The sequence below is a fragment of the Cyrtonyx montezumae genome, unplaced genomic scaffold, assembly GCF_038088225.1.
Source record: "Cyrtonyx montezumae isolate F1298 unplaced genomic scaffold, pur_monq_1.0 scaffold_13, whole genome shotgun sequence".
In the NCBI taxonomy this organism is placed as follows: Eukaryota; Metazoa; Chordata; class Aves; order Galliformes; family Odontophoridae; genus Cyrtonyx; species Cyrtonyx montezumae.
This window is the reverse complement of record NW_027071859.1, coordinates 17,825,098-17,851,607: the sequence shown is the minus strand read 5'-3', so window position 1 is coordinate 17,851,607 and position 26,510 is coordinate 17,825,098. Positions and strand designations below refer to the sequence as shown.

General features: G+C 35.8%; 2 protein-coding genes across 2 annotated transcripts in view; one reads left to right on the top strand and one right to left on the bottom strand.

Annotated features, from left to right (window-relative positions):
- PXDN (peroxidasin) overlaps positions 1-26,510 on the bottom strand; it is a 573,716-nt gene that overhangs the window by 188,195 nt on the left and 359,011 nt on the right. The gene's annotated exons all lie outside the window — the stretch shown is intronic.
- SNTG2 (syntrophin gamma 2) overlaps positions 1-26,510 on the top strand; it is a 221,909-nt gene that overhangs the window by 87,562 nt on the left and 107,837 nt on the right. Inside the window, exons 2-4 of the mRNA XM_065730780.1 lie at positions 11,449-11,586; positions 20,988-21,044; positions 21,150-21,207. Coding sequence (XP_065586852.1) covers positions 11,449-11,586; positions 20,988-21,044; positions 21,150-21,207 — 253 coding nt within the window. The remainder of the gene's footprint in view (positions 1-11,448; positions 11,587-20,987; positions 21,045-21,149; positions 21,208-26,510) is intronic.

Genomic DNA, 26,510 nt, shown 5'->3' with positions numbered 1-26,510 from the left:
CACTGTAATCTCTTTTTCATCAAGTCTTTGCTGTTCTGGCTTTCCTAGGAATAGCTAAGAGCCTAACTTTTCTATTATCTTAGAGAATACAATTTATTTGTGCAAGTGAGACATTGTTTAAAAAGGAAAGTAAAAATGAAAACAAAACCAAAAATAGCTATAACTGCATTTAATTATCCTGTGATTTTTATAGTATCTAAAGACTGAATATGCATTCTGCAAATGTTATTATTCAACTCATTCAAATATGAAAGGAAAATAACAAAGATAGGTTGACTTTCTCACAAGCAGCAAGAATGCAAATAGGATTAAGTTCCGAGGGATTTGATGTTTTTCCTTTCTGTAGCTTTTGTTTTTTCTTCTCACATCTGCCTCTCAAAATGCTAAAGTCAAATACTTAGAGGAAAGGTAGGTTCTGCCATTTGTGGAGAAGCTGATTATAAGTAAAGTTCAGAATTAGGTATTTACAAAACAGTTTGAATATGGATTGACTTCTTGTTGAGATACAGTTGTGATCTGTGTTCTGTGATTAAGCCAGAACATATACTTAGAAGCACACTCATTTCACTGCTTTATTACCTACATTTGCACAATGTTGAATTTCAAAAGTGGCACTAATTCCTCCGTTGACAGGTAATCATAGACTGGCTTGGCTTGGAAGTTTGGGGTTTCTGTGATACTTTAGAACATTGTTTCTCATCTTGAGGATGACTATCTCTGGCTTTGGATGCAGTTTGCTAAAAGAGAATTCTTTCTAGAATCAAGCTCTCATCCAGTAGTTTATCGACATGATGTTTAATAGTTCTACTGAAATTTTCAAATTATTTGTCTTTGGTTAAGTGATTCAAGTGCATTCAATACAAAGCAATTACTCTTATGTAATGAATCTGTAATTGATTATTCTGATGTAGATATGTTATTCCTTGAAACTTGCTTGTAAATTCTGAACTCATCTTTCAGATTGTTTGTTTGTTTTTTATATATAGTACAAATATATTTGCATAGATATATCTATAATAAAATTTACCTATACTATATCTATCAGTATATAGTGTATACCTATATAAAAGTGTGTGTGTTTGTGTGTGTGTGTGTATATGTATTACCTGAAAGTAATGCCTCTTATGTTGGGTATCTTATGTTGGCACACAGTGTCAGAGTTGGATGTTGATTGCATGGCAGTAGAGGTTGAATCTTACTGCCAATATTTCAACACATTCTGTTGCCATATGACTGATGGCAGTAGAGGGCAGTCTGCTACAATGATGTCTGACATGGAAGTACTTATGAAGCAAAGATGTGTGATTGAACACATCCATGAGGAAAACTTGGCACACATTAACATTCCTTAGTGTTTGCTGAATGTTTGTGGAAGCCAAACAGTGGATGCGAGTACAGTGAGGCAATGGGTGGTGTGTTCCAGTAGTGGTGACAGTGACAGTGGGTCATCTCTGCTGGCGCAGATTTGTAAGAGTGAAGCCTGCAGGCTTTTGTTCATTTGCTGTGAAAATGCATAACTAATGGTGGTAACCATGTTGAAAAATGGTGTTTGGTAGCTGAGAATTTGTTTTTTTCAAATAGTGTAATTGTACTCTTTGTTTCAATTTCCATGGAAATAAACAGGAGATATTACTTTTGGAGTCACCTACATAGATTCACAGATACATGAGGTTGGAAAGGACCTACAAGATCATCTAGTCCAACCATCCTCCTATCACCATCCCTACCCACTAAACTACTAAATCAAATCCCTTAGCACCTCATCTAAATGCTTCTTGAACAGTATATAGTTTTGAAGACTTTTTTTTCATTTACTAAATGTTGTAGCCTTCTACAACAGTAATAAAGTTTATTCAGGAAAATGGATGAAAGAACAGGAAAGGAACACTTTTTATCAACTTTCTCTCCATCTCATTGTAGTTTTTGTCTATTTGCTTTCAAGTTCTGAAATTAAAATAAATCCCTTCAATGCCCCATTTTTTTTTTGTTACCTGTCATTTGTCAATAATATGAGTTTGCTCATGCTGTTATCTCTTCCCCTGACAGCAAGGTTAACATTTCCTAAAAACATTGAGTTAAAAAATTCCTGTGTCTCTTGACTATCTGACTTCTATTTCATGCTCCTCCATGCTGAGCACCAAGTCACAATCTATTTTGTGCAGTTTTGTTTTCCTAACTTGCTGCTTCAACAAGTGATTAGAAAAGCTTATATCCCTCTCCCTCTTGTCTGCTTCTTCATGCTGTACTGCTTGCAGAGCCAGCTGGGTGCTTGCTCATGTGATGCAGGCTAAAGTGTGTGCTAAGTCAGCCATCCCTTCCTGGTATGTAGCAGTGAGCAAGTGCTCCTGTGCCCCAGCTGTGGCAGTGAAGGTTCTGTGTGCAGTGTTAACTGCATTGTGCCACTTCGTGCCCTGTGGCAAGGATCAGTGAATGACAGATGACACTGGAGGGACAGTTAGGAATAAAAAGCAAATCCTGCAAATTTATTATACTGTTCTTCGGTAAGAATTCTGTAAAGAACCTTAAAATATTCAAGTACAATCAAATTCCCTTCAGATGCTCTTGTTGTTAGTACTAGTGGCATCATTTTATATTTTTTCAGTAACTTTTTCTGCCTTCATACATGTATTCTGAGTCTATAGTTTTATTTGGTAGAAAACGCTGCTGGAAATCATGTTGTTCCATGATTTAGAGGAACAGTCTGTTTACACCTTATATTTTTCATGGCATTGGCATGCCATCAGTTTATAAATGATTGTCTTCTCCACCTTTTAATATAAGTTTGCTAGGTATCACTGATGTGTTTTTTTTGTTGTTGTTGTTTGATTTTTTTTCACTTTAGCATGAAATTCTATCTAAAGCGTTGCTTCTGTGTACTCTTCTCATTTTCCTAACTAACTCTCATCTTTCTTGGCTGTTGTCTGGCAGTTTCATTAGTTTTCACAAAAGGTTATAAATTTGGAGCAGTGTTATGTAGCCTATATTTTTCTCCTCTGTATATTCTTAAATTTCAGTAATTAAAAAACTGTTTTCTTGTTGATATAATTCCCTATATTCAATGTTTCAATGAGTTTCTTATACCTCTAGTGCTTTGTCTGCTAACTATGAAAAGTTTTAAAAAGTTGCTGTTCATCATTTTTAAGTATTTGGATAAAACATGAAACTGAATTGTCTCATTACTTTTCAGACTAGCAGCCAAATGCGTGACTGAAGGGATTTTTGGTTCCAACCACTGGGTTCATTTGAGCTACTGGCCTGTGAAAACAGTAACTACAGACCAAAGAAAAATTTTTCCTTGGACTTACTTTAATGCTTAGGAATTCCTTAAATCCTGAATCTTTACCTAAATCTTGCTATGTTCTATATTCCTAGAAGCCAACATAGTATGGAAAGTATTTACTATTATGTTGGTGGGTTGTTTTTTTTTTAGGTTTTGTTTTGGTTTGGGTTTTTTTAGACTGTATTGTAGTTGACAGTAGGATGATTAAACCATATCTAGAGACTAGAAGTATTTATATCACCTTATTCAGAAATTAAGCAGTTAGGTGTAACTTTGCTTAGTTGGGTAAATAATTTATCTGCTTGAGTGTAGAAAGGCCCTGAAGAGGGTTCTGGATAAGATGGATTGATGGACCACAACAATCTCAGGCAACACTGCAGGCTTTTGGGGCAGAATGGCTGGAAAGCTGAGTGGAGGAAAAGGATCTGAGGCTTGTATCAGAAGTAGTGTAGCCCGAAGGAGCATAGAAGTGGTCCTGCCATACAGTCTGGTACAGGGGGATGATGCCCTGGTGAGGCCACATTTTGGGTGCTGTGTACGGTTTTTGGTCCCTCACTACTGGAAAGACACTGGAGCACTGGAGTGTGTGCAGAGAAGGGCAGCAAAGCTGTGAAGGGTTTGGAGCACAAGTCTAATGAGAAGTGGCTTTGGGAACTGGGATGGTTTAATCTGGAGAACAGGAAGATGAGGGGGGAGACCTTATCACTCTCTACATCTACTTGAAAGGAGGTTGTAACATTCTGGGGATTAGCCTCTTTTCCCAGGTAACTATGATAGAGTGAAGGGTAATGGCCTTAAGTTCTGCCAGGCGAGATTTCGAGTTGAAAATTAGGAAATATTTCTTCTCCAAATGAGCGTTGAGTGATTGGAACAAGCTCCCCAGGGACGTGATGAAAATCACTGTCCCTAGAGGTGTTCAAGACACGGGTAAATGTGGTGCTGAGGGAAAGGTTTAGTGGCATGGTGGATGGTGGTGATGGGTTGGCAGTTGGACTAGCTGATCTTAGAAGTCTTCTCTAACCTTAATGATTTGATTATTTTGATTAGTTATTATTATTTTGATTAGTTGTTTTTGGATGAGCAAGTCAACGCACTTAAATGGAAAGAAAGAAAATGATGGTAGAGTTTTGATTAAAACAGGTGTGGGGTAGAGCTGTAACAGAGTTAAGTGTAAGGAAAACCAAATGATTCAGTGGCCATACTTAGTCTAGAATAAGAAAAGAGAGTGAGTCACTTTGGATTATACTCTCAGTTGTATATTATAAGGGAATACTTCTCTCATTTAACTTTTAATATTTCAACAGGGACATTTGTGTATTAGCTGACATCCTACTATATAAGGCTGAGTGGTGCCCATAACAGTAATGATAAAATTTTAGCTTTCTTAAATAATCTCCAAAGATTGTTTTTTTTTTTTTTTTTTATCTTCTTGGTCTATTGCTAAACGTTCTAATTTGAACTGTGAATGTCATGTTTTGTTTTTTAACTAGTACAAATGTACTGTAAGCATAGGAAGATTTGTATATTCTTAGTAACACTATGGTTACTGATCACTTGCCAAAAAAAGTGAGGCTTATTAATAAGCAAGCAAATTCTTTGAAAATATTGTCTAAATAAGAATGAAATCAGGCAATTTTTCTAATAGCTTTTGCCTTGTCTGTTTTAAGGAACAGAAGCCATGTTCTAGCATATTCAGCTGTGTGACACAATTATTTAGTATTGATACCAATTTTAATTTTTAATCAGGCAATTTTTATTCAACATGACGTTCTGAAAGTTCATTCTCCAAATATGCCTTACAGGACTCAAATATTTGTGTCTGATGTTTTCAGAGGTGTATAAAGATGACAATAATCAATCATATCTAATTAGTTGGTGACACACTGTGCTTGCAGTAATTAAACAAGACATTACTCCTTTCTAATGATTAAGATCACAGAGACAGAGAGCCAGCTGCTAATCACTTTTCTTGCACAACTAATGTCATTAACAGAAAATCCCAAGAATCTGCCTCTAAGGTTATTTTTAACAGAACTTTTCTTGTGGACAGTATGTGATTTGAAAAACAAAGTAGATTTTTAAAGTTTTTGTTTTCAACATCTTCTCAAACTGGTGTTGTCTTGAGTTAACATTCTTTCTTGTAGATTTCCACTTGCTACAAATGTTTAAGATAAACCCTGTTGAGAATTGCTAGAAGTTACTGTGATGCTGCTGTTAAAATCTACTACAAACTGGTAATACTAAGATACTTTTTTTTTTCTTTAAAACTAAATTTAGTGATATGTAAATCCATCATATTGTCATTAATAAATGCAGACATTAAAAAAAAGAGGACAATTTATGGAAAGTTTAATTTTCAAGATGAATATTTCAGACATAAGCTGTGATTTTGGGAAAAATGTACTTAACTTTTTAGATATTTGCTCTTGACCATTTTTACTTCAAATTCTGAATCTTATCATATATGTGATCTTGCATTGAAAAGTTAAAATATATTTTAATTAAGTATTTTTATCCTTAATTGACCTACCTAGGACCGTTGGTGCCCATCAGATATCTTCCAGTGGCTTTGGTTTGTATGTAGATTAGTGCTTTAAAATGGATTATCTGGAATTTGTGATCTTCTCCATTAATTAGCAGTTGATCTTGTTGGCCATATGAAACTATGATGTGGTGTTAAAGCTCTAATAAAAATGCAGGCAGTTAGAATTGAAATGCTCAAATTTTTAAGAAGTTAGACAAGAATAAATATCCTTACTAACTACTGACAGAGCCTATTGAGTGAGGGCTTTTTTGCTTTGCTTTATTTTTGGTATGTTTGGCTTGACATTGGTTCATTTTAAGTATAAGCTGAAATAAAATGCATGTGTTTCAAATATTCTTAAAAGTTAGGCAGCTGTGCAGTTTGTTTGTTTATTATTGTAGACAAAAAGTTTTTTAGTTGACTTCTGTGAAATTCAAAGTAATTTACTTTCAAAAATTAACATTAGCGGTTGCTTTCTAACTGAAAAGAAATTCAGATTCAGGGTTTTTGCTTTCAGTTAAAATGTTTCTATTCAAACTGCTATAAGGCATTTATCTTCCAGCTTACATGGAAGCTGATGGTCTGAACTACCGGCACAGGCATAAGTTTCTTTTTGAAGGGGTCCTCTGAGCTGTCAGTGTTTGGGTCTCAACTGCAAGTCTTGTGCTGGTTTGGAAGGGAAGTGGAATTAGCTTGTGGTGAGCAATACACATAGGTGTACGTGGAACAGGAAATAAGGCTTGTAGACTCTTCCCAAAGTGCAGTGTGGAAGGTGTAGGTATGTTCACCACTGTCCTGGCCTTTTCACAACAGGATTTTGAGTACTTAAGGCTTTCATTATGTTCTCTAATTTTATTCAGTCTTTAAGATAGATAACCTTGTTCAGTGCAGAATTCCTTACAGCTTCTGTTTTCCAAATTTCTGATCACATTAATTTGTTTTTCTCTGGACTCTTTTCAGTTTATCATTTCATGTTGCTATGAATTAACACTGTCATAATACTGTGTGAAAGGAAACAATATAGTGAAACATATTAAATGCACCATTGGTGATGGATTACTTCACAGATTTGAACTTATTTCTCCATCATATTCAGTGGTGCTGAGGAACCTTTTGTACTGCACAGTTGAAGTAATGTGTTTATGTTTGGGCACTGTTTTGTGAGAGTGAGAAAACAAAAATTGGTAGGAAAGAACTCAAAGCAGAACAATCAAAATATCTATGCTTGCTTTATAGCAAAAATATATTGATGCCGATGTTTTGCTGACAATTCTTAATGATATATTTCTTTTCCTGAATAAATGTTCAAGCTTTTTTCTTCTGTGAGACTGTTCTTAAAGTGTAGCATCTTGTGCTTTTTAAATGTTGTACTTCACTTAAAAATTTTTTTTACAGTAGTCACAGCAATTTTAAATTTAAATTCTGTCTCGCTCTGAGCAGATGTCTCTATCTTTTGATCATAGTCATAGATGTGTAGAAGACATAGCAAAAGAGTTACGAGAGGAGATAATTTTAGTTTGCTGTAATTGAGTGGTCAGAGATCTGACTATGTGGACAGCCTGAAGTTCTCTCTCTCTAATATTAAGTGAAGTAGAATAAAAATGAGAGACTCCTTCCACATCATTGGCGGGTGCTGCAGTCATCAGCATGCTGTAGATACAGAATTTCAACTGAGTTTTTTCATGCAAAAATTAAACCCGATTAGTCAATTTGGTCACTAAGTCCTCTGAAGTGTAAATATCACTGATCAGATAGTTATGAAATTCTACTGGAAAAAATTGAGGTTCAAATATGGTACTTAAAGCTTTGTCCTTCCAAATTTTTTAAATTTATATTTATAAATTTATAGGGACAACCCTGGCTATAGGTACAGACTGGGGGATGAAACGCTGGAGACCAGATCTGCTGAAAGAAATTTAAAGATCCGGTCAACAGCAAGCTGAACATGTGTCAACAATGAAACCTGGGGTGCACAGCACTGCCAGCCAGTCGAGGGAAGGGATTGAACTTCACTGCGCTGCAGTGGTGCAGCCTCGCCTTGAGTATTGTGTGCAGCTGGGCAACAAAAAAAACCCAAAACTATTGATGATCTTTGAACGTTTTCTCCCACTCTTCAATTACTAGTATGAATAGCCTCACAAATCCCACGCTATCCATCTGAGAAACAAGCCACAACCAAGTCAGTAGTTTCTGTAGAAAACCTAGTATGCCCCAACAACACTTTTGCATTCTGCCTAGGTTTCTACAAGGCTTTTCAAAAATTTAAAGCAGGGAGGACAAGTGTTTTATGTCAGTTAGACCAAAGTTTTGCCTTAGAAATGCTTATTTTGAAACAAAATTCACAGTTCTGGGATTCAGGCTGTAGATAAAGTGCACACTAAAAAAAAATAGGGTATTTTGAGTAGGGCACCACAACAGGGACTGCTTTAAAGCAAATATGCTGACTAGGGACGTGCCTGATGAAGATAAGACTGATAAAAGTATTCATCTGCATTCATCTCCCTCGTGAGAATGTTTTTTTCTTCTGCGTGGTATTGAGAGGTTTGGGGCTTACTTTCAGTAATTTTCATAAGTTTCAGTAATTTTTCTTTTAAAAACGGAATAGTGACTAATCTTTCTTAAAAATTCATATGAAAATTGTATCATTGTTCTTCTTTTTACCTCTTCCTTCCTCCATGTAAATGTGCACACATGGATATAAGCATGCAGCCTCATGCTATTTTTTTGAGTACAGTACAGTCTAGAAACCTCATGAGAGGTATGGAAACCAACATTTACTTTCCTCTTCTGCCCTTATGAGTTTTAATTCATATTCCCCTATTTGTCATTATAAGCACTGAAAACCTGTGCAACTCTGTTTTCTACTTTTTGTTTGTTTGTTTGTTTGCAAAACACATAATTCTGATGTGTGATCTCCTAACATTTACTACATCATTTTTGATATCTATTTCATCTTTTCAATCCTTACTTGCTGATGTCAGCTTTTGGAACAGCTGCCATATAGAGAGTTCTGAAATGAGAATTCAGTACATACCTAGGGTAGTTTAAATGCTGGATATGAATGTACATACAAGACCTAAATTCATAGAACCATAGAATCTTTAGAGTTGGAAGGGACCTCTGAAGGCCATCTAGTCAACTCCCCTGCAGTGAACAAGCTAGATCAGTTGCCCAAGACCTTATCCAGCTTCACCTTAAAAAGTTCCAGTGACGGGGCAGCCTGTAACAGGGCCTCACACCCTCACTGTAAAATATATATATTTTTTATATCTAATGTAAATCTACCCTTTTTCTTCTTAAAATCTCTTTTTTTGGAGAGGCACTTTATCTGGACTGAAGGTTGCCCAATACAGTTGTGTATACAACCTTCTGTTAGTCTACGTATTTCAGGATTTTTTTCCAGTGTGTTTCTTCTAAACCTATGAAACAATTACAAGATAGATAAGTGGTCTGCTTTGTGATTGGGTAATGTGCTCACGTAGTCTTGCTCTCTCAAGATGTTTCTGTGGAGCATAATTTGGGGTGTCAGACAAAGAAACTGATTGCCAGTGTGTGTAGAATAGAGATGCAGAACCAGAGGGTAGCAGAAATATGCTGGGAAGGTGGTTTTGCAAGACAGCTCATCCACTATTCAAAAAGATCTACTGTTACATAGCATACTTTTTAAGCAGATGATTTTGACAAAAAAAATTAATATATTTTCATTTTTAGAGTAATAATAAATCATCTATACCTGCTGGAAATTTAAAAAAATGTTAAAACTTTAGGATAATTAATAATGTCAGTTTCCAAACAGGTGAAAATGATTAAGGCTTCCACCCGCACTCTACTTGGTTTCCTTTGTGAATTCCCTGTGAACACAATGGGCAAGATTTATCTTTCCAGAATTAAACATTTGTGTCTGAGTTGTCATTTATGTTTATTTTTTAAGTCTCAGTAGAGAGCTATGATGCATTTTTTTCCCTTCAAGATGTCAGATAAGTCATGTTTCAGATGTGTCTGTTGCTCACCCCTGGATTACAGAATCTAAATGACCATTCTGGATGTGAATTTCTGCATTATAAACCTTTGGTGAGGTTTGGTTCAAGCTCAAGACACCTATGTGTGGATGTCTGGTGGTATGATCGGTGGCGGATCTGGCCTCATCTCCAGCTACAAAGACAGATCTCCTGTAAGCCCCATGTCAGCCTTAGATTTGTGGGTGTCTTGGGCATTCTGAAATGCCCTAAATGGCAGCAGTGACATATGTGAGGATAACTCGTTTGAGCTTAGAGAGAGCGGAACCTCGTGAACATCTGCTGTGTATGAACTTAAAAGTAAATATAATTGCTGTGCTTCCAATTTCCACTAAATATAAGGCAAGCTTTGACACTTAATTATCCATAGAGCTACACCATAACAAAATGTAAGCGCCTGAAGTTCAAACTGACTTCATAGACTAAAAGCTTTTACTAATGATCAGCACAGATTTTCTCCCTAGTAGAAAAATGAAAATGTTTCGTGTTTGATTCTACTTTCAAGTCCTTTGTTTAAAAGCGCACAGGGTACAAGGCATATTTCTTCTTTAATTTCATTACTCTCTTCTATTTTGCAATGTACTATTTGATAAAATGCATAACTTGATTCAAAACAGTCTTTTATAAACAAATGCTGCATCTAAACCTTACATTACATATAACTGATCTTCATTTGTATAGAGAAAAGTGCAGTGATATGATGATATTGTTATATACCTTATAAATTAGTAAATATTATTCTTAAATATGCTAATACATTTCAGAACTGGTGTGTTGCTTTCCTCTTTTGTAAAATGACTGTAAAGCTATGAAATTGCACTAGTCACCCTTTCTTAACAAATAGCTGTAAACAGAGCTAATTCCCCAGTTTTTTATTCAGCTGACTGAATAGTAATGGAAAATTTGCAAATAAGTAAGCATATAAAAAATTAAAATTCATTTTGTTTACCAGTAACTCATGGAGAAAAACTTTGATAACAAAATAGTTGACTATTCAAAAGAGTTTACTAGTTAATAGTCCAGTGGTAATTTCAGAAGTGCATGTCTTTCTTTACCTTAGCAAATTGAAGTCCTGTGATGCCAGTATTTGTGATTAGAGTCTTCATATTTGTGTGTTTTATAAGATTAAAACCTAGTTTTGAACCATCATAGAATTCTTTATCATAAAAGCAAGGTTTTTGATAGATACCTGACACAGTGGAAGGGAAAGCTCTGAATCAGAAACAATATTTCACTTCTTTATTGAACAGAAAAATGTATTCACATAAATTTATACATACATTATCTATCTGCTTATATTGTAGTTTCACAGCACGTCATGCAATTGAAAACAAAAGGAGCATAGTTCAACAGTGATAGTCCTGTGTAAAAAAGTGCAAGGGAGAATGATTTATTTTTGTGTATTAATGCTTACTTCAAAGACAATTTAGCCTGCTTTTTGCAGCACAGAAGATGCTTTATATGTCTAATCCATTTGGAGCCTCAAAAGCAGACTGATTTCTTTCTTTAAACAAACAATGTTTATTTATATGCATCTTATGTATTGAATGGGATACAAGTTATTAGTAGTCAGTGTTCATATACTTATTTTTTGTTTGTTTGTTTGTTTCTGTGCCTTGCTTTTACAGACTAAAACTGGTATTGCTTTGTTATATGATGAAGTATCTGAAAATGCTTATGACATCCGTCTGAAGCTCACAAAAGAGGTATTAACAATTCAAAAACAAGATGTCGTCTGTGTTAGTGGAAGTGATCGCAGTGCAAATGTAAGTGCTTCTATATCTCTGTGCTTTCGACTGCACTTTGATGTCTTCTACAGTGATCTGTTTATGGTACTGGAGTGCAAGTGAATTTATTGAGTAATAGAAATATGTAATGTGTCACGTGGCTGCAATATATTGTGTCTGTGCATCTAAGTGTATATCATTGTGCCAGTGATATTTAAATGCCTTGTGTATAAACTTTCTTTAATGAAAAAGGATTTGAAATTTTATCTTTCCCAGTCCCTGACTAATTCTTGAATCAATCATCACAGACTGATTCCATCTGAGGAAAAGTTGCATCATATTTGTATTTATCATAACACATTGATCATTCATTAAAAAAAATAGGAAGGAATGGTTAATCCAAACCTTGACTTAGAAGTATCAAGATTTTATTGGTTCATATTTTGATACACTTTACTCCTATGTTTTATGGGTACCATAAATAGTATTTCCTGGTGGAAGGCAGGACAGGAAGACAGCTCTGAAAGGGTTATATTCAGAGCAGGCTACTTTGTCAAACTTTAATGCATAATGGATTAAGTCATAACTTGTTGGGAATATTTGCTTTTTCTGTATTATACCTAACCAAATAAAAACTTTTGGAATATTAGCATTTGAAATAAAGGCCAATTAAGATAAGCACTGTGTATTTTACAGTATATGAATTACTGAGGAGCTCATAAGCAGAATTTGAAAGCTGGCTGAAATATCTGGTAGTTCTTTAGTGATATTTTTGGTAACTCTGAAGTTTTAAATTTACAGCTACATATGCTAAATTCAGAAGAGATAAATGCTTTATATTTCAGATGGTTCAAGAAAATATTTTTCATCTCTCCTCTGTATTATTCAAATATTAATGGAAAGCTATTTTGAAAGTCAATTCTATAGTAGTCACAATCATTTTTTCTTACTGATTTATTCTCCTTTCAATACTTATTATTTCTTAGTTACTCATAGTTAATCTTTATTGGGACATAACCATTTATCACAATAGTGCCTTTGCATCAAAAATAGAAATAACATGCTTGTCTTCTTCCTGGATTGATCTGGAACATGGAGGAGGAATACAGAGAAGTTGCTTTAAAACCAAAATCTTTCTCTGTAAGTGGAATATATGAATGGACAAATTGAAGAAGAAAGTCCTGTGTGTGCTTGTGATAATACTTTTTTTCTTCTGTCAGTATTGTGAGACAGCATTCATGACACATTTGCTTCCACTCCTTCTGCTCACAGTTTCATTGACCTTGAGGAATATCGAGGACAGGATTTGCAGACGCTTAACTGCTGGCTCCATGTGTTTCAAAATGCTGAGGGCTGGCAAAGGTGTCAGTTACTGCAGGTGCTGCTGTGGTGGTTTGGACTTTCCGCAGTATAGATTATTCCCAAGGCTCTCACACTGATTTTGCAGATAAAAGGCTGTCTCTGTAGAATACCCATCTTCTACTGGCGTCATCTTGATCTTTACTTGTTTCATGTTTTGCCATTCATTTAGGTACTATTTTTATGCACAGAGAAAGCTTTATCTTTGATGAGCAATTGTAGAGCTTGTTTTCTATCTTTTTACTTGGAAGTACAGTACTGAGAGAGAGGAATATAGTTTCTGCAATTCAAGAGGTATATAGAGGAAAACACAGTAAAGGTAACTATTTATTCTCCTCAGTACTTAACTTTTTCACAGAGGACACCAAAATGTATGTCAGTAATTTGGGCTTGGGAAATCCAAGCATTCCAAGCAATTTTTCATGACTGAATGTTATGTTCAGAATGTTCAGACTCACAGGAAAACAGTGTATAAAGTTGCATCAGCACCCTTGTCACACAAAGATATTGATAGAAATGGTATATTAAAAAAAAATATTAAATTCAGAGTAGTTTTGTCAGAAAATTCTTTTCTTTTTTTTCCTTCCATATTAGTAGTTTAGTATCACTTACAGAAAGGAATCAATTATCAATTAAGTGAGTGCTACGGTAAGATTTGTTTTCAGTTAAAAGAGAAACAGAGAGGCATTCCTTATTATGCTTTTCATAATACGCTTTTTCTGAATAATATGAATATTTTAATAGCTTTTTTTTGTCATTTAACATGTTAAAATTCATTTCTTACATCTTCACAGCGCCTCATTCCTTTCCTTACTACCCTGTCTATCCTTTTGACTTCATATTTTCTTGCCTCTCTTTCTTTCATAAATATATTTTTCATTTAACTTGCACTGTATTTTGGTCTCTCTTTTACTGCTCTAATTCCACTTACAAAGTTAAAAAATAAAAAATAAAAAAAAATAGAAAGAAAATAATTGCATCTGGCCTTTTACCACAGTCAGTCCCTCTCACAGAGCTGAATTGTCTCTGACTTGATCAGAGATCAAGCAGATTTCCAGTAGGAAGAGAAGTCCTCAAAATATTATGTGAGGCAAGAGGATTAGAATGACAAAATCCTTTGTGTCCTAGGTACCCAATTTTCCAGCTTAGTAAGACCTTTCTTAGCTAGAGTTGGACTGAGGGAAGTAAGGTAGATGAATCAGATCTGTTCTAGCTGAACCATTCCATTCCAAACAGGAAGGAAAAGATGGATGATTTTTTTAATTAAAAAAAAAATAATAGAATGCATTAAGTACTGTTTCAGCACCTGTCGAGCTGCTACGACTCTTTTTCTTTATAATTCAGATGCTAATAAGGACACTGAAAAAATATTTTAGCAAAGCTAAAAAGGCATTAAGGAGGAAAGGCATTAAGGGCTAAAGTTTATTTTTTTAACCCAAGTTGCATTTCTGTCTAGGTTATTATTGTATTTGCTCAGAGTCTGTTCTATCACCACTGGTATGGCATATATATCCAAAATAATTTTAAAAGAGCTTTTAAAATCAGGTAATACTTAAATTTTTATCTATATTTTGAAACATCAAGTGGATGATTAAAGGACAACTTTTCCTTTTGAAACTAAGATCATTTTTATAGAGAAAATGCATTATTTAACTTTTTGTTATTTGTTTTCATATGCTGAAAAGCTGACCTAGATATCTACAAGATAGCAATCAAGCAATTCATTAGAATTTTCATTATGTAAGATCATAAGCTTCTTGTTGCTATCATTTTTAGAAGAGTTAATAATTAGTATCACAATATAAATAATAAATATAAATATTCATCAGCATGATGAAAAACCTCTAACTTTAATAATAGAGATAAAAAGAATAAGTAGCTAAAGTTAAAAAGCCTAATAAACGTAACAGCACAGAGTGATGCGAAGGGTGCCACAGATGTGCCTGGAAAACAGTCTTCCCCTGAGATGTGGAGGGAGTACAGCTGAGGGTAAGTTAACATACCAGCAAGACAGAAGGAAAGGTGTCACAACATTGATGTTACCACCGTTGTGTCCTTTACTAAAATTTCAGTTCATCTCTGTATGTGGAGCTATGGCAGAATGTCAAGAGCTACTGTATATGTTGTGAGAGCTAGTTTAGTAGTTTAAACGCTTCATGAGCTAGAAGAGAAATACATGACTACAGTGGAAACATGAGCGCTTCCAGTTAGAGTATATTGGATACTGATGGATGCAATCTCTGCTATTCATCTTTATTATGTCAACAGCCAACATATGAAATGTTGCACAGAATGAAGAAAATGAAATTATTTGGATAAAGAACTGTGTTAAGCCCTGTTTTAGGATTCTTTTTTATTTAGAAGAAAGAAGTAGGGAAAATGAAGTGTAAACATATCTTGCCATTGGTTCCAATGCATTTTATTAGCAGCTCTGGAAATCCAGATTTGTGCTATCACCTGTATTGTCATTCACAAACTAATTTGGATTGGATAGAACTTCTCAAGGACATCTGATTCAACCAACTGTTCAAAGCAGGTTTAACTGCTCTAGCAAGTTACTGAGAGCATTGTCTATTCAAGTTTATAACATTACCCAATAGGGAATTTCCACCACCTCTCTGGGCAGCCTCTTCTAATCCATAATCACTTTTACTGTGATATTCTTTACAATCATGCTCTACTTGAATATTTTTTTAGCTTCAAGTAGGATCATTCATCTTATCTGTTGTGCTTTTCTGAGAGCAATCTGTTTCTGTTTTCTATATAATCCTCCTTTAGGTTGGCAGGCTTTGAAACTGAATGAGTTCATTTTACTCAAAAAAAAGAAAAAAAAGAAACAAGAACAAAAAACACACAAAAAACCAACAAGAACAGACTTTGATCTAGAGTAATAGAGACAGTTTATAATAAGATAAACTGATAAAAATATCTTACTATACTCTATTTATTTAGAATTCTCTGTGGCTGTCCCAGATCTCAGCTAGTGTGTGAAAAGATTTGCTTTATCTCCATTCAAAACTTGAGGGCTGCTGGCATGTCTCAGTCAGTTGTTATAGATACATTCTTCTTGTTCCTTTTGGGAAAAGGTTACATACATGAGCAATGCGAAAAGTTTAAAGTTTCACCTCTCTCTTTTCCACTAACAGTAATCTTTTGCTTTTTAGCTACCTGTTCCTTATAGCTCGCCTCCTCTTCATGGGAGTGTAGAATCAGGCATCACATGATGCCATGGAGTATATGCTGCCAATCAGTGAGAAGTAAGGGTTGTGTGAGTAGAATTGAGAATCTTGGTACATGGCAGAACATTTAACACATGCAGCTCCAGGAATGGTGAGAGTGAGCTGAGAAAATTCTCATGTGTGCTCTCTCCCTATCTTTGTTTAGGAGACAACTTCCTGAAAGATTTCCCATATTCTTCCTCTTTACTGCATCCTCTTTTGTTTCTTTTGGATGTACAGCAACCAGCAGGAGCTCTGCATTTTATGGTATGTTTTACTGGATCTCACATTCTCTCAAGATCTATTTCTTCAATTTCTTATTTTTTATTTTTATTTTTTTAATCTCGTAACTTCCTTTTGGAAGCTTCAGGAGTTGCTGAAGAAGAGAAAGATAAGATATGGCTGGAGTTTTAAGTACTTCTTTTAATTCTTTCTATTGCACTTTCTTGTTTTGATTCTTCTTTTCTCCCCACGTGTTCCCCAAGAGCGTGGAGGTTAGCTCTGATAAAGATAGGCTTTCATTTTCTGTTGTTAACTACCATGTAGTAGTACCTGTACTAAAACTGTTACCTTACTTTCAACAACTAAGGATACTTTTTGAGGCTATTCTATCCAATAAACAATAGATAGAACAATAGGGGAAATAAAGATTATTCATCTAACAAAAATGTACTGCAATGTGGTAGTAAGTGAATAATTTATTTGGTTATGTTTTCCTATCTTCCTGTTCAGCTACTTACATTGTTCAAAGGTTAGTTTGTTTGCTGTTAGTTAATAATAGCCTATTGTTGTTGGAGTATGGGGTCTAGATGGGCTCAGGTACCAAAAAAATTTAGTGATGGCCATATTCCATGTTGATGAGTGAATCAGCATGTAGATCCTGTAGTGGGGAGACGCCCACTTTAGAAGAGAAGCCAGCAAAGTGGTTCTTCATGTGACCTTTCTGGCCAGTGACAGGACAGACAAGGAGGATGCCTCTAGAACTGGCACAGTGGTCTTATTAAGTGGAGGGAAAAAAATAAATCAACATTGGCAATCTTTGTCTTCCAACCTATTCTAGCCATTATGAATTGGAACACTTTCAACAAAATCTGAAAAACAAAAAAGAGCTATTCCAAATGTTCCTTCAGTTTGATATTTGGGAATAGTCTATTTATTGATTAAAATTCACACTATGGTATATATATAGAGAAACTTTTCCAGATGCATTAATGCATATGGAGTGCTTCAAGCACTATTTCTTTCTGAAATCCTGTATTTCATTAAGATCATTCCTAATGGAAGATCTTTTTCCACAAATGATAGCCTTATTTGTTAACAACTTGGTAATAAAGACAAAGTAGTCAGGCATTGCAAGGGATATAAAATCTTGTTAAAAATGTAACTAACAAAAATAAGGACTGTAATTGCCTTCTCACATTGCCCATTAAGCTGCAGTCATGCCACTGCATATGAATGAATACAGATATAAAAGACCTCTCCAGTGGCAAACTTTTATGTGTAGACTATTGCTGTGAGCATCCTAGGTTGGGGCAAAATTATTTCTGCTTATTCATGTTTTTGACAGTTTTTGCAGTCATTTGTGAACATGATATTGTTCCAAGATACAGACCCCGTTGCTGAGCTTGATACGCTGATTTGTAAAGCTGGTGGTTATGCTCTAACCCTCATGCAGAGTAAGTGTTACTCCATGAGCGTAGTGTCTTTGGAACAAGACAATAATTTTACATGGGTGTCTTAGGCAATATGGATCGTCTTTAACACTGCCTTTTTAGGTGCTATGTGATGGAGAAGAGATAATTGTGACATTTGGCAAGGAGTTGGAACAGGTGATTGAATTAATTCAGTTTGAACCACGACATGGGCCAACTTAACTTTTATTGCGTTCAACAAGGCGAAGTGCTGGGTCATGTGCTTGCGTCATAACAACCCTGTGCAATACTACAGGCTTGGGGAAGAGAGCCTGGAAAGTTGCATGGCAGGAAAGTATCCAGGGGTATTGGTTGTTAATGGACTAAACATGAGCCAGCAGCATGCACAGGTGGGGAAGAAAGCCCTGTCATCCTGGCCTCAAACAAAAATGTGGCCAGCAGGATTAGAGAAGGGATTGTTCTGCTGTTCTCCAATTCAGGATGCTCTCTGATCCTATAATTTGTTTAATCCCTGAGTTCCATTAAGACTAGGGTGAGTGCTATCTGACCCTGGTGATTTGATGCTGTTATTTAGTAACTTTGCTTTTAAAGTGATTTCAAATTCAGATCTGTACATCCTTTGTGCTGCAATAAATGTTGAAGGAATTTTCTTTTCTCTTTTACACAAAGACGTAATGGAAAGTGTTATTTTATCTCCCCTTCCTCTGAGTATACCTCTTACATCTTGATCATAAATCAGCCCTGTGATTTCTTTGGCAGACCTCCCACTCCTGATAGATTTGAAAATTTATTATTAATGGTGATTCTTTTTGGCAGCTGTTGAACCTCTCCTTTCTGGCACTGCATGATTCTGTTTTTTGCTTTATTTGTTTATGTTCCTTTTTTCCTGACTTTGTTTAAAGATTGTGTCCACCACTCTTTTAATCTAATAACCTTTAAACCTCTTGCTTAGCCATGATGTTTCCCTTTTTTCTTAGCTAAGCCTTTCTAATAAGTGCCATTCAGCAGCTCTGTGCTTCTAGTGTGGTAGCCTTAAGAACTCCCCATGTTGCCTATGAAATTTTAATTTTCTAAGCTGTGCCCCTTTATTTTTCCTTTCAGGAAGCTTCTTAACTTTTGAACGCTTCCCTTTTAGGGATCGCCACAGCATAAATGTTGAATAATAAGTGTATAGCTGTTGGCATTACAAAGTAGCTTTTCAACTATAAAAGTTTTCACTACATCCTGCATGCTACTCAACAGTAGGGCAAGTATTTAGTCCAATCTTGCAAGGCTCCATGAAGCAGTAGTGGATAGAGACCCACTTTTTATTATTGCACTATGTCCTTATGAGTATTTGATCTGATATCAATTCTGTTTTCAGTATTATATTTCTTATTCTCATTGCCTGTCTTCATATCTCTGTCACTATTATCCTAGTCACTAACACAGACTGTTGAATTCATGGAGAATATTTTACTTCTTGAGGTAGTTGGCTTATTAGTTTTGAGGCCTAAGTTCTCTTAAGCACTCAGCATTCTCTGTGCTAGTTATCTAGCCCATTTCATGTCTTAGATACTTTACATCCTGTTATTGTAGGTGTGTTTTTCTGTTTTTTTTTTTTATTATTTTCCTACATCTTTAGAGTGTTTATACCTCTGTTTAGTTCAGATTTAGTACAATTTTGTTCTACTTCCTAGCATTCTGTTTTACATTTCCTGTAAAATCATTGGGACTATCCTTCATTTCAGGATATAGAATACCTTTGTTTGTATCCGTAATAGATGCATCACAATTGTGCTAACTTCTCTCTTATAACCTTTTCTAACACTGAAGTTTAAAACTTTAGTTACAGCATCTCTATATTTTAAGTACAAACAGTTTGGGTTCTTTTACAGTTCAGATGAAGTCTGTGCCTTATATACAGGTTCCCCTTATTTCAAAAATTCCTCAAGTTTCTGATGAACCTGAGTCTATACTCCTGGAGCCATTTTTTTTAAGAAGGCATTGAAACCTTATCTCCCCAGCCCTGCAGGGTCTACTGGGAGAATTTTGGAAGACCTTAGTGTAGGATTACATGGCTCTGGCTTCCTTGCTGCTTTGTTTTCATGCCTAAGGCTTATTTCCATTATGACTGTCTAACATCTCTTTTTTGAGAAGGTCTTTCTCACAGCAAGAAAATATGTTTACATTCTTTTTATCTTCCTAAAATAAAACTGAAATTGTGCATCAGGTTCCCTTTTTCCTTAAATTAATATAAAACTACTTCTGGCAAGGTGGGTATTAGGGGGTGGGAAAGGAAAAAAAAAAAAAAAAGCTAAAAATTACTTGTGGACTTCAGTACTGAAATAAAAATTAATGTTTTATCTGACTTAGTGAGATCATAAAATACTCAATCAAGATGTGTACACATAGAAGTGATATATGAGTTCTGATATAAAGAATAGCAAAGATAAATTATAATTTTGCACATTCTTGAACTGCCATTCCAGTTCTTGAAAGGTGTCATTATATGCACTATTGTTCAGTATGTTGCAGAAAAGTTCTCCTAAACTCTGTAATTATTGTCAGTTGATGAACTGATATTATTGTGTTGTCAATCACTGTGATTTGCACATTAATGAAACATCAAACTCAGTATACTATTAGACATATGATAGGTTGCTACAGAAAGGTATCAGTAAATGTTTGTATTTTTTATGCACTTAAATATGAAATGCACGAGAATACTGAAGACATTCATAAAAAGTCTTTTAGCATATGCTGCAAAAATAGCATATGACTGAAGATAATGATTAGAAGACATCAGTATTTGTAATGGAAATATGAGAGTAGATATGGTCAAGCCCAATAGAAGCTAAAGACAATGAATCAGCTATGAAAAACGTGCATCTCAAATCTGTTCATAGTTTTCTCATGAAAGCATTTGTTGAAACAAAGCAAAAGCAAGTGAAACTTTCTCTTTAGGAAGAATATCACATCAGTGGTAGAAAAAATATATTAAAAGTCTGCATGCAGAATTCACAGCTGTGCTCTCTGTGTTAAGGAATTAAATAAATGTCTTTAAATAATTGTTGAATGGTACTTCAGAACAGAACTTGATCATATAAATTCCAAGGTACTTTTGTCAATTATTAACTTTTTCAAGTAGAAAGCACCTTAAAGCATCTTCTATGGCTATTCAAATATTTTGTTTTCACCTAAATTCATTTTTTTCTGCAATTTTTTAAAGCACAGAACTGTTACACTTCATAGACAACCAGTTGGTGGCCTGGGCTTAAGCATAAAGGTATGGAAAATTTCTTTCTTCTTTTAATTTTTAGTTTGACTAGTTCACTTCAGCCTTAATTGTGATTAATATAACGATTAATATATTGATATGCATCTTTTACAGGGTGGTGCTGAGCACAAAGTGCCTGTTGTCATATCAAAAATGTTTAAAGATCAAGCAGGTAAAATGTATATTTCTGTTATTGAAATGTGTAGTACTGTAGTATACATGATTTTTTTTAAATCAAATGTTCTATAAACTCAGAATTAAAATATATTTATGACTCATTCCAGCATCACGGTGTCTTTACGCCTTTCTTGAAATTTCCAACTCATTCTTTGTGTTGAATTTAAAATCTCTAATCTGTCTCTAGGAACTGAGACAGGAATTTTCCTGGTAAGTAACAGCTTCAGAAAACATGCATTTTACTCCAGTAAGACAATTGTGTAGTAAACAAAGCATTTAACATTATTTGTGAAAAAAGAAGTGTGACATAGGAAATGTATCAATACAGTTAAGTTTAATAACGCAGAGAATAAGAGAAATAAACTGAACATATTTTTTTCCCTGTGCAGTAATCATTGTCATGTGATATGAACGACCTTCCCTAGTTGCAAACAGAGGGTGATTTGTAATGGTTATTATGAGCTGAGGGGAGGCCTCATGGCGGCTGCAGCTCTTCCCAGGGTGTGGAGGCCAGAGCTGAGCTCTTCTCTCTGATGATAGGGACATGGTGCTGTGTCAGGAGAGTTGGGTTAGTCTGAGTGTTAGGAGAAGGTTCTACATCAGAGTGGTGGGCATGGAACGGGCTCCCTAGGGCTGCGGTCACAGCACTGAGCTGCCAGATTTCAAGGAGTGCTTGCACAACGTGGGGCTTGGATTTTGGGTGGTCCTGTGTGTGGAGCCAGCTGCTGGACTCAGTGATCCTGTGAGCCCCTTCCAAATCAAGATATTCTGTGATCATGATCATAACACCATGATATGATTCGAATGCTTTAATTTTGCAGGAAACAAAATGATAATATTATCTAAAGGGAAAGAAGGGCAGTATTCCTTGCCATATGTACATTCTTTCTCCCCATATATGCGTAAATATGTAAATGCATATTTAAATATAAATATTTATATGAAGAGATATATGAAAAAATATGTATATTGGAAATAAAGAGAGGAAATGTTAAGTGTGAGAGTGAAAATTTTATCTCAAACTGCTTTTTGGACTGAAAATCTGTATATTTATAATGTGAATAAATTAATAACGGATTTTCATTATACAAGGTACTAATAGTGGTAAAACTGATAAGCTTCACAGGTGACTTTGAGATGAGCGATGAGATGAGTAGAAGTTTGAAAATTGTGAGGAATTTTACTAATTTGTTTCCTTAAATTTGTTTCCTTAAATTTTACTCATTTGTTTCTTTACCTAAACTTAAGTAAAAGTCTTCCTACTGAATAAATTGTTCGTTTCCTAAAATATCTGATAAATTATTACACCTCTTGTGAAATTTAATAACTGTTATATGGCAGCGCTGTAAAGTCATGTTTCCAACTATATTTTGGATACAGTGCTATTTTATAGTTACAAAATTAGAAAGTTTTATAGGATAAAGAATTTGCTTCTTGTTTTATCCTTGTGTAACTTTTATACTGTCCTAAGTATTTAGAAATCTTTGTGTCCTCTTTAAATTTCACAGATTTTTTTGTTATTGACCTTAGCAGAAATTGGATGCATTTACATTTGTTGATAGGAGATGAAAAGTTCAAATGCCTTTTGATTTCATTATTCAAATCAAACACTTCTATAACAACAGTGGTATTAAATATTTTACTTGTGGTTTTGACAGGCTTAGAGACCCCTCAGCTGTGATCACAGTGTTCATAACATCCAAATGAATGTTGTGGGTCACTGTATTCAATATGATTTTCTTTCATTATGACTGATGTGGCTGTCTTTCATTATGATTATTCTATAAGACAGTTACTGAAACTTGCACGGAAACTCAATTCAAGAACTTAGCTTTGTATTTCTGAAGGATAAGGTTAAATGGTCCCCTTCAGTACTGGAAGCTAAAGTCCCAGTGTATTGCTAATCACAATAAAGGCTGAATTTTCTCTCAGCCCCTATGTTTCTCAACAGAATTGAGGAAAATGAGTTTTACAGATGCTGCTGACTCATCCCTGAATTTTGTCTCTACATTTCTTTGTGGATTCTGTTTTCCATTCTAAAAAAAAAATGTTATGTGTTTTTTTTTCATATCACTAAAGCTTTTGTTAAAGTTAATTTTAGAGAAAGAGAACTCCTGTCCCAGACTGAATGAGAAAAAATAAATGCAAGCATATTTATTAATTCTAAGTTAAAGTCATATAATTAGCCCCCCAGCCATTTTAATTCCATAGAAGATTACTTCCAAAGGTAGGATTTTTTTTTCCTGTCTCAGGTGTCCCATTGTCCCATGACTCAAAATGTTAACAACATTACTAATAATCCCCCAGCTTTTATTATAAAAGATAATATTGATGTTGAAGCTTCTTAGTAAGAGTATTCAAAACTGATTCATTCTTTCTATAATTGTTTTCTCAGATGAAATTTAATATAGTATTGATTTTCCTTTTTGAATCTAACATAGTCAATCATTATATAATAGTGTTTGGTTTTGTGTTAATAGCTTCTAGATATTCATTATTTTAATAAGTGTGTTATAATCAGTATTAACAGTTTATTTATGATAATCACTACAGTAATATTACAGTTAAAAAAAAGTATAGGATACTTTTCTTAGAGAAGCAATTCTCTAGATTCTTAGAGCCCTGATGGGGATTTTAGTCATCTGGATATCTGCTGATAGCAGCATGACAGGTGGCAGATTTCTGGAATCTGTTAAGGATAGCTTCCTGGTCCAGGTACTAGACGAACTAACAAAAGTCAAAATCCTACGGGACCTCGTGCTCACCCGTGCAGATGAGACCATTAGAGATGTTAGGGTTGGAGGCAGCCTGGGCTGTAGTGATCATGCCATGGTGGAGTTTCTGATCTGGATGAATTCAGGCCTGGCAAAAAGTAGAGTCAGGATCCTGAACTTCCGAAGAGCAAATGTGCGGGTGCTCAAGGAACTGATGGAAGGGATCTCTTGGGAAACTGTCTTTAAGGGTGTAGGAACAGAACAAAGCTGGCAGCTCTTTACGGACGCCCTTCTGCAAGAGCAAGAGCTCTCCATCCCTAGCTGAAGAAATCGAGGAGGTGGGCAACCAGCTTTGCTGTGCAAGGACCTGAATCTTAAACTAAGGGAAAAGAGAGAGATGTACAGGAAGTAGAAGGGTTGTGTGGCCTGGGAAGAATACAGGGATGTCATCTGCATGTGCAGAGATAAGATCAGGAAAGCTAAGACACAGATGGAGCTGGACTTGGCGGGGATGTGAAAAAATAAGGGCTTCTAAAGGTATGTAGGCAGGAAGAGGCAGACCAAGGAGAGTGTTCCCACTCTGATTAATGAGGATGGAGAACTGGCTTCCTCAGACATTGCAAAAGCTGAGGTGCTCAGTGACAACCAGTGCCTCAGTTGTCACTGGTGACCAGGCTCCCTGTGTCTCCTAGAACCCTGATCCTCTATCTGTGAGTGAGAGGAGCAGATCCTGTCCCACTGTAACAGTGGAACAAATCTCATGAAAATCCTCATGAAATTGAATGTGTATGAGGCCAGGTGATATGCATCCCAGGGTTCTGAGAGTGACAGCTGATGTGCTTGCTGAGCCACTCTCCATCTTATTTGAAAAATCATGGCTGTCAGGTGAAATCCCCAGTGAGTGGAAAAAGGGAAACTTTACTCACATTTTTAAGAAAGGGAGAAAGGATGACAAGGGGATCTACTGGCCATTGAACCGCACCTCTGTGTCTGGGAAAGATCATGAAGCAGATTCAGCTGTTGACCATGTTAAAGCACATATAAGACAAAGAGGTGATTTAAGACAACCAGGATGGCTTCATGAAAGGCAGATCTTACCTGAACAATCTGGTGGCCTTCTGAGATGGAGTGACTGCATCAGTGGACAGGGGAGAATGGTGATGGATGTGACCTACCTGGACTTCTGCAAAGCCTGTCCCTCACCACGTCCTTCTCTCTAAGTTGACAAGGTAACCATTTGAAGGATGGACTGTTTGATAAATTAAGAACTGGTTGTCTGTTTGTCAGTACAGCTGATACACAGGAGCGAAGGGAAGCCATCCAGAGGGACCTGAACAGGCTGGAGAAGTGGGCCTGTGTGAACCTAATGAGGTTCAAAAGGGCCAAGTGCAAGGTGTTGCACGTGGGCTGGGACAATCCCAGGTACTTATACAGACTGGAAGACAAAGTCCTGGTGTGCAGCCCTATGGAGAAAGAACTTGGGGGTCCTGGTGGATGAGAAGCTGGACTGAGCCAGCATTGCACACCTGCAGCCCAGAGGGCCAACTATATCCTGGGCTGCATTAAAAAAGGGGTGGCCAGCAGAGAGAGGGAGGGGATTGTTCCCCTCTACTCAGCTCTTGTGAGGCCCCATCTGGAGTACTGCATCCAGGCCTGGGGGGTTCCCAGCGTGAGACGCAGAGCTCTTGAAATGAGTCCATAGGAAGGCCACTAAAGTGATCAGAGAGCTGGAGCACCTCTCCTACGATGAAAGATTGAGGGAACTGGGCATGTTTAGCTTGGGGAAGAGAAGGCTCCAGGGAAATATCACTGTGGCCTTCCAGTGCTTGAACGGAGCATATAAACAGGAGGGTAAATGACTGTTTGCACAGGTTGATAGTGATAGGACAAGAGGGAATGGTTTGAAACTAAGACGGGAGATTTAGGTTAAGTATTAGGAAGAAATTTTTCATTCAGAGGGTGGTGGCACACTGGAACAGGTTGCCCAGAGAGGTTGTGGATACCCCATCCCAGGAGATATTCATGGATGTGGCTCTAGGCAGCCTGGTCTTGATGTTGATGACCCTGCCCTTGGATTGAAATTAAAATTGAAACTAGATGATCTTTGAGGTTCTTTGCAACCCAGGCTATTCTATAATTGTATGAAAAGTAAGCAAGTATCCTGATCTTGGAAAGGAATTGTGTTTTTCAGGCTTACTTGACTTACAGAGAACCTGTAAGAAAATTTGTCAGATACGTGAAATATACTTTAAAGTATTTTTATATAAAATATAGGAGTAAATTCTACGAGCTGTCCTACGTTTAAAAAATTCTGTCCGCTCTTCTTATTCCAATCCATAATTACCAAGTAAATCTTTATGAACTTGCAGAAGAGTAGAGGCTGTAAACAGTAATAGACTTGGAAATATAATTTTAAAATAACTCTAAGTGACTTTTGTTGCATATAATACAGGGTATTTTAATCGTTAAAACATTATTTTGTTATGTTCAAGCAGTTTAATTTCTGTTTTGTTACACAGTTATTGAGTTAGCAGTCACTTTTGGTTACCTTGGTGTAGATTTCCATCTTTGTGCGTGCTGCTGT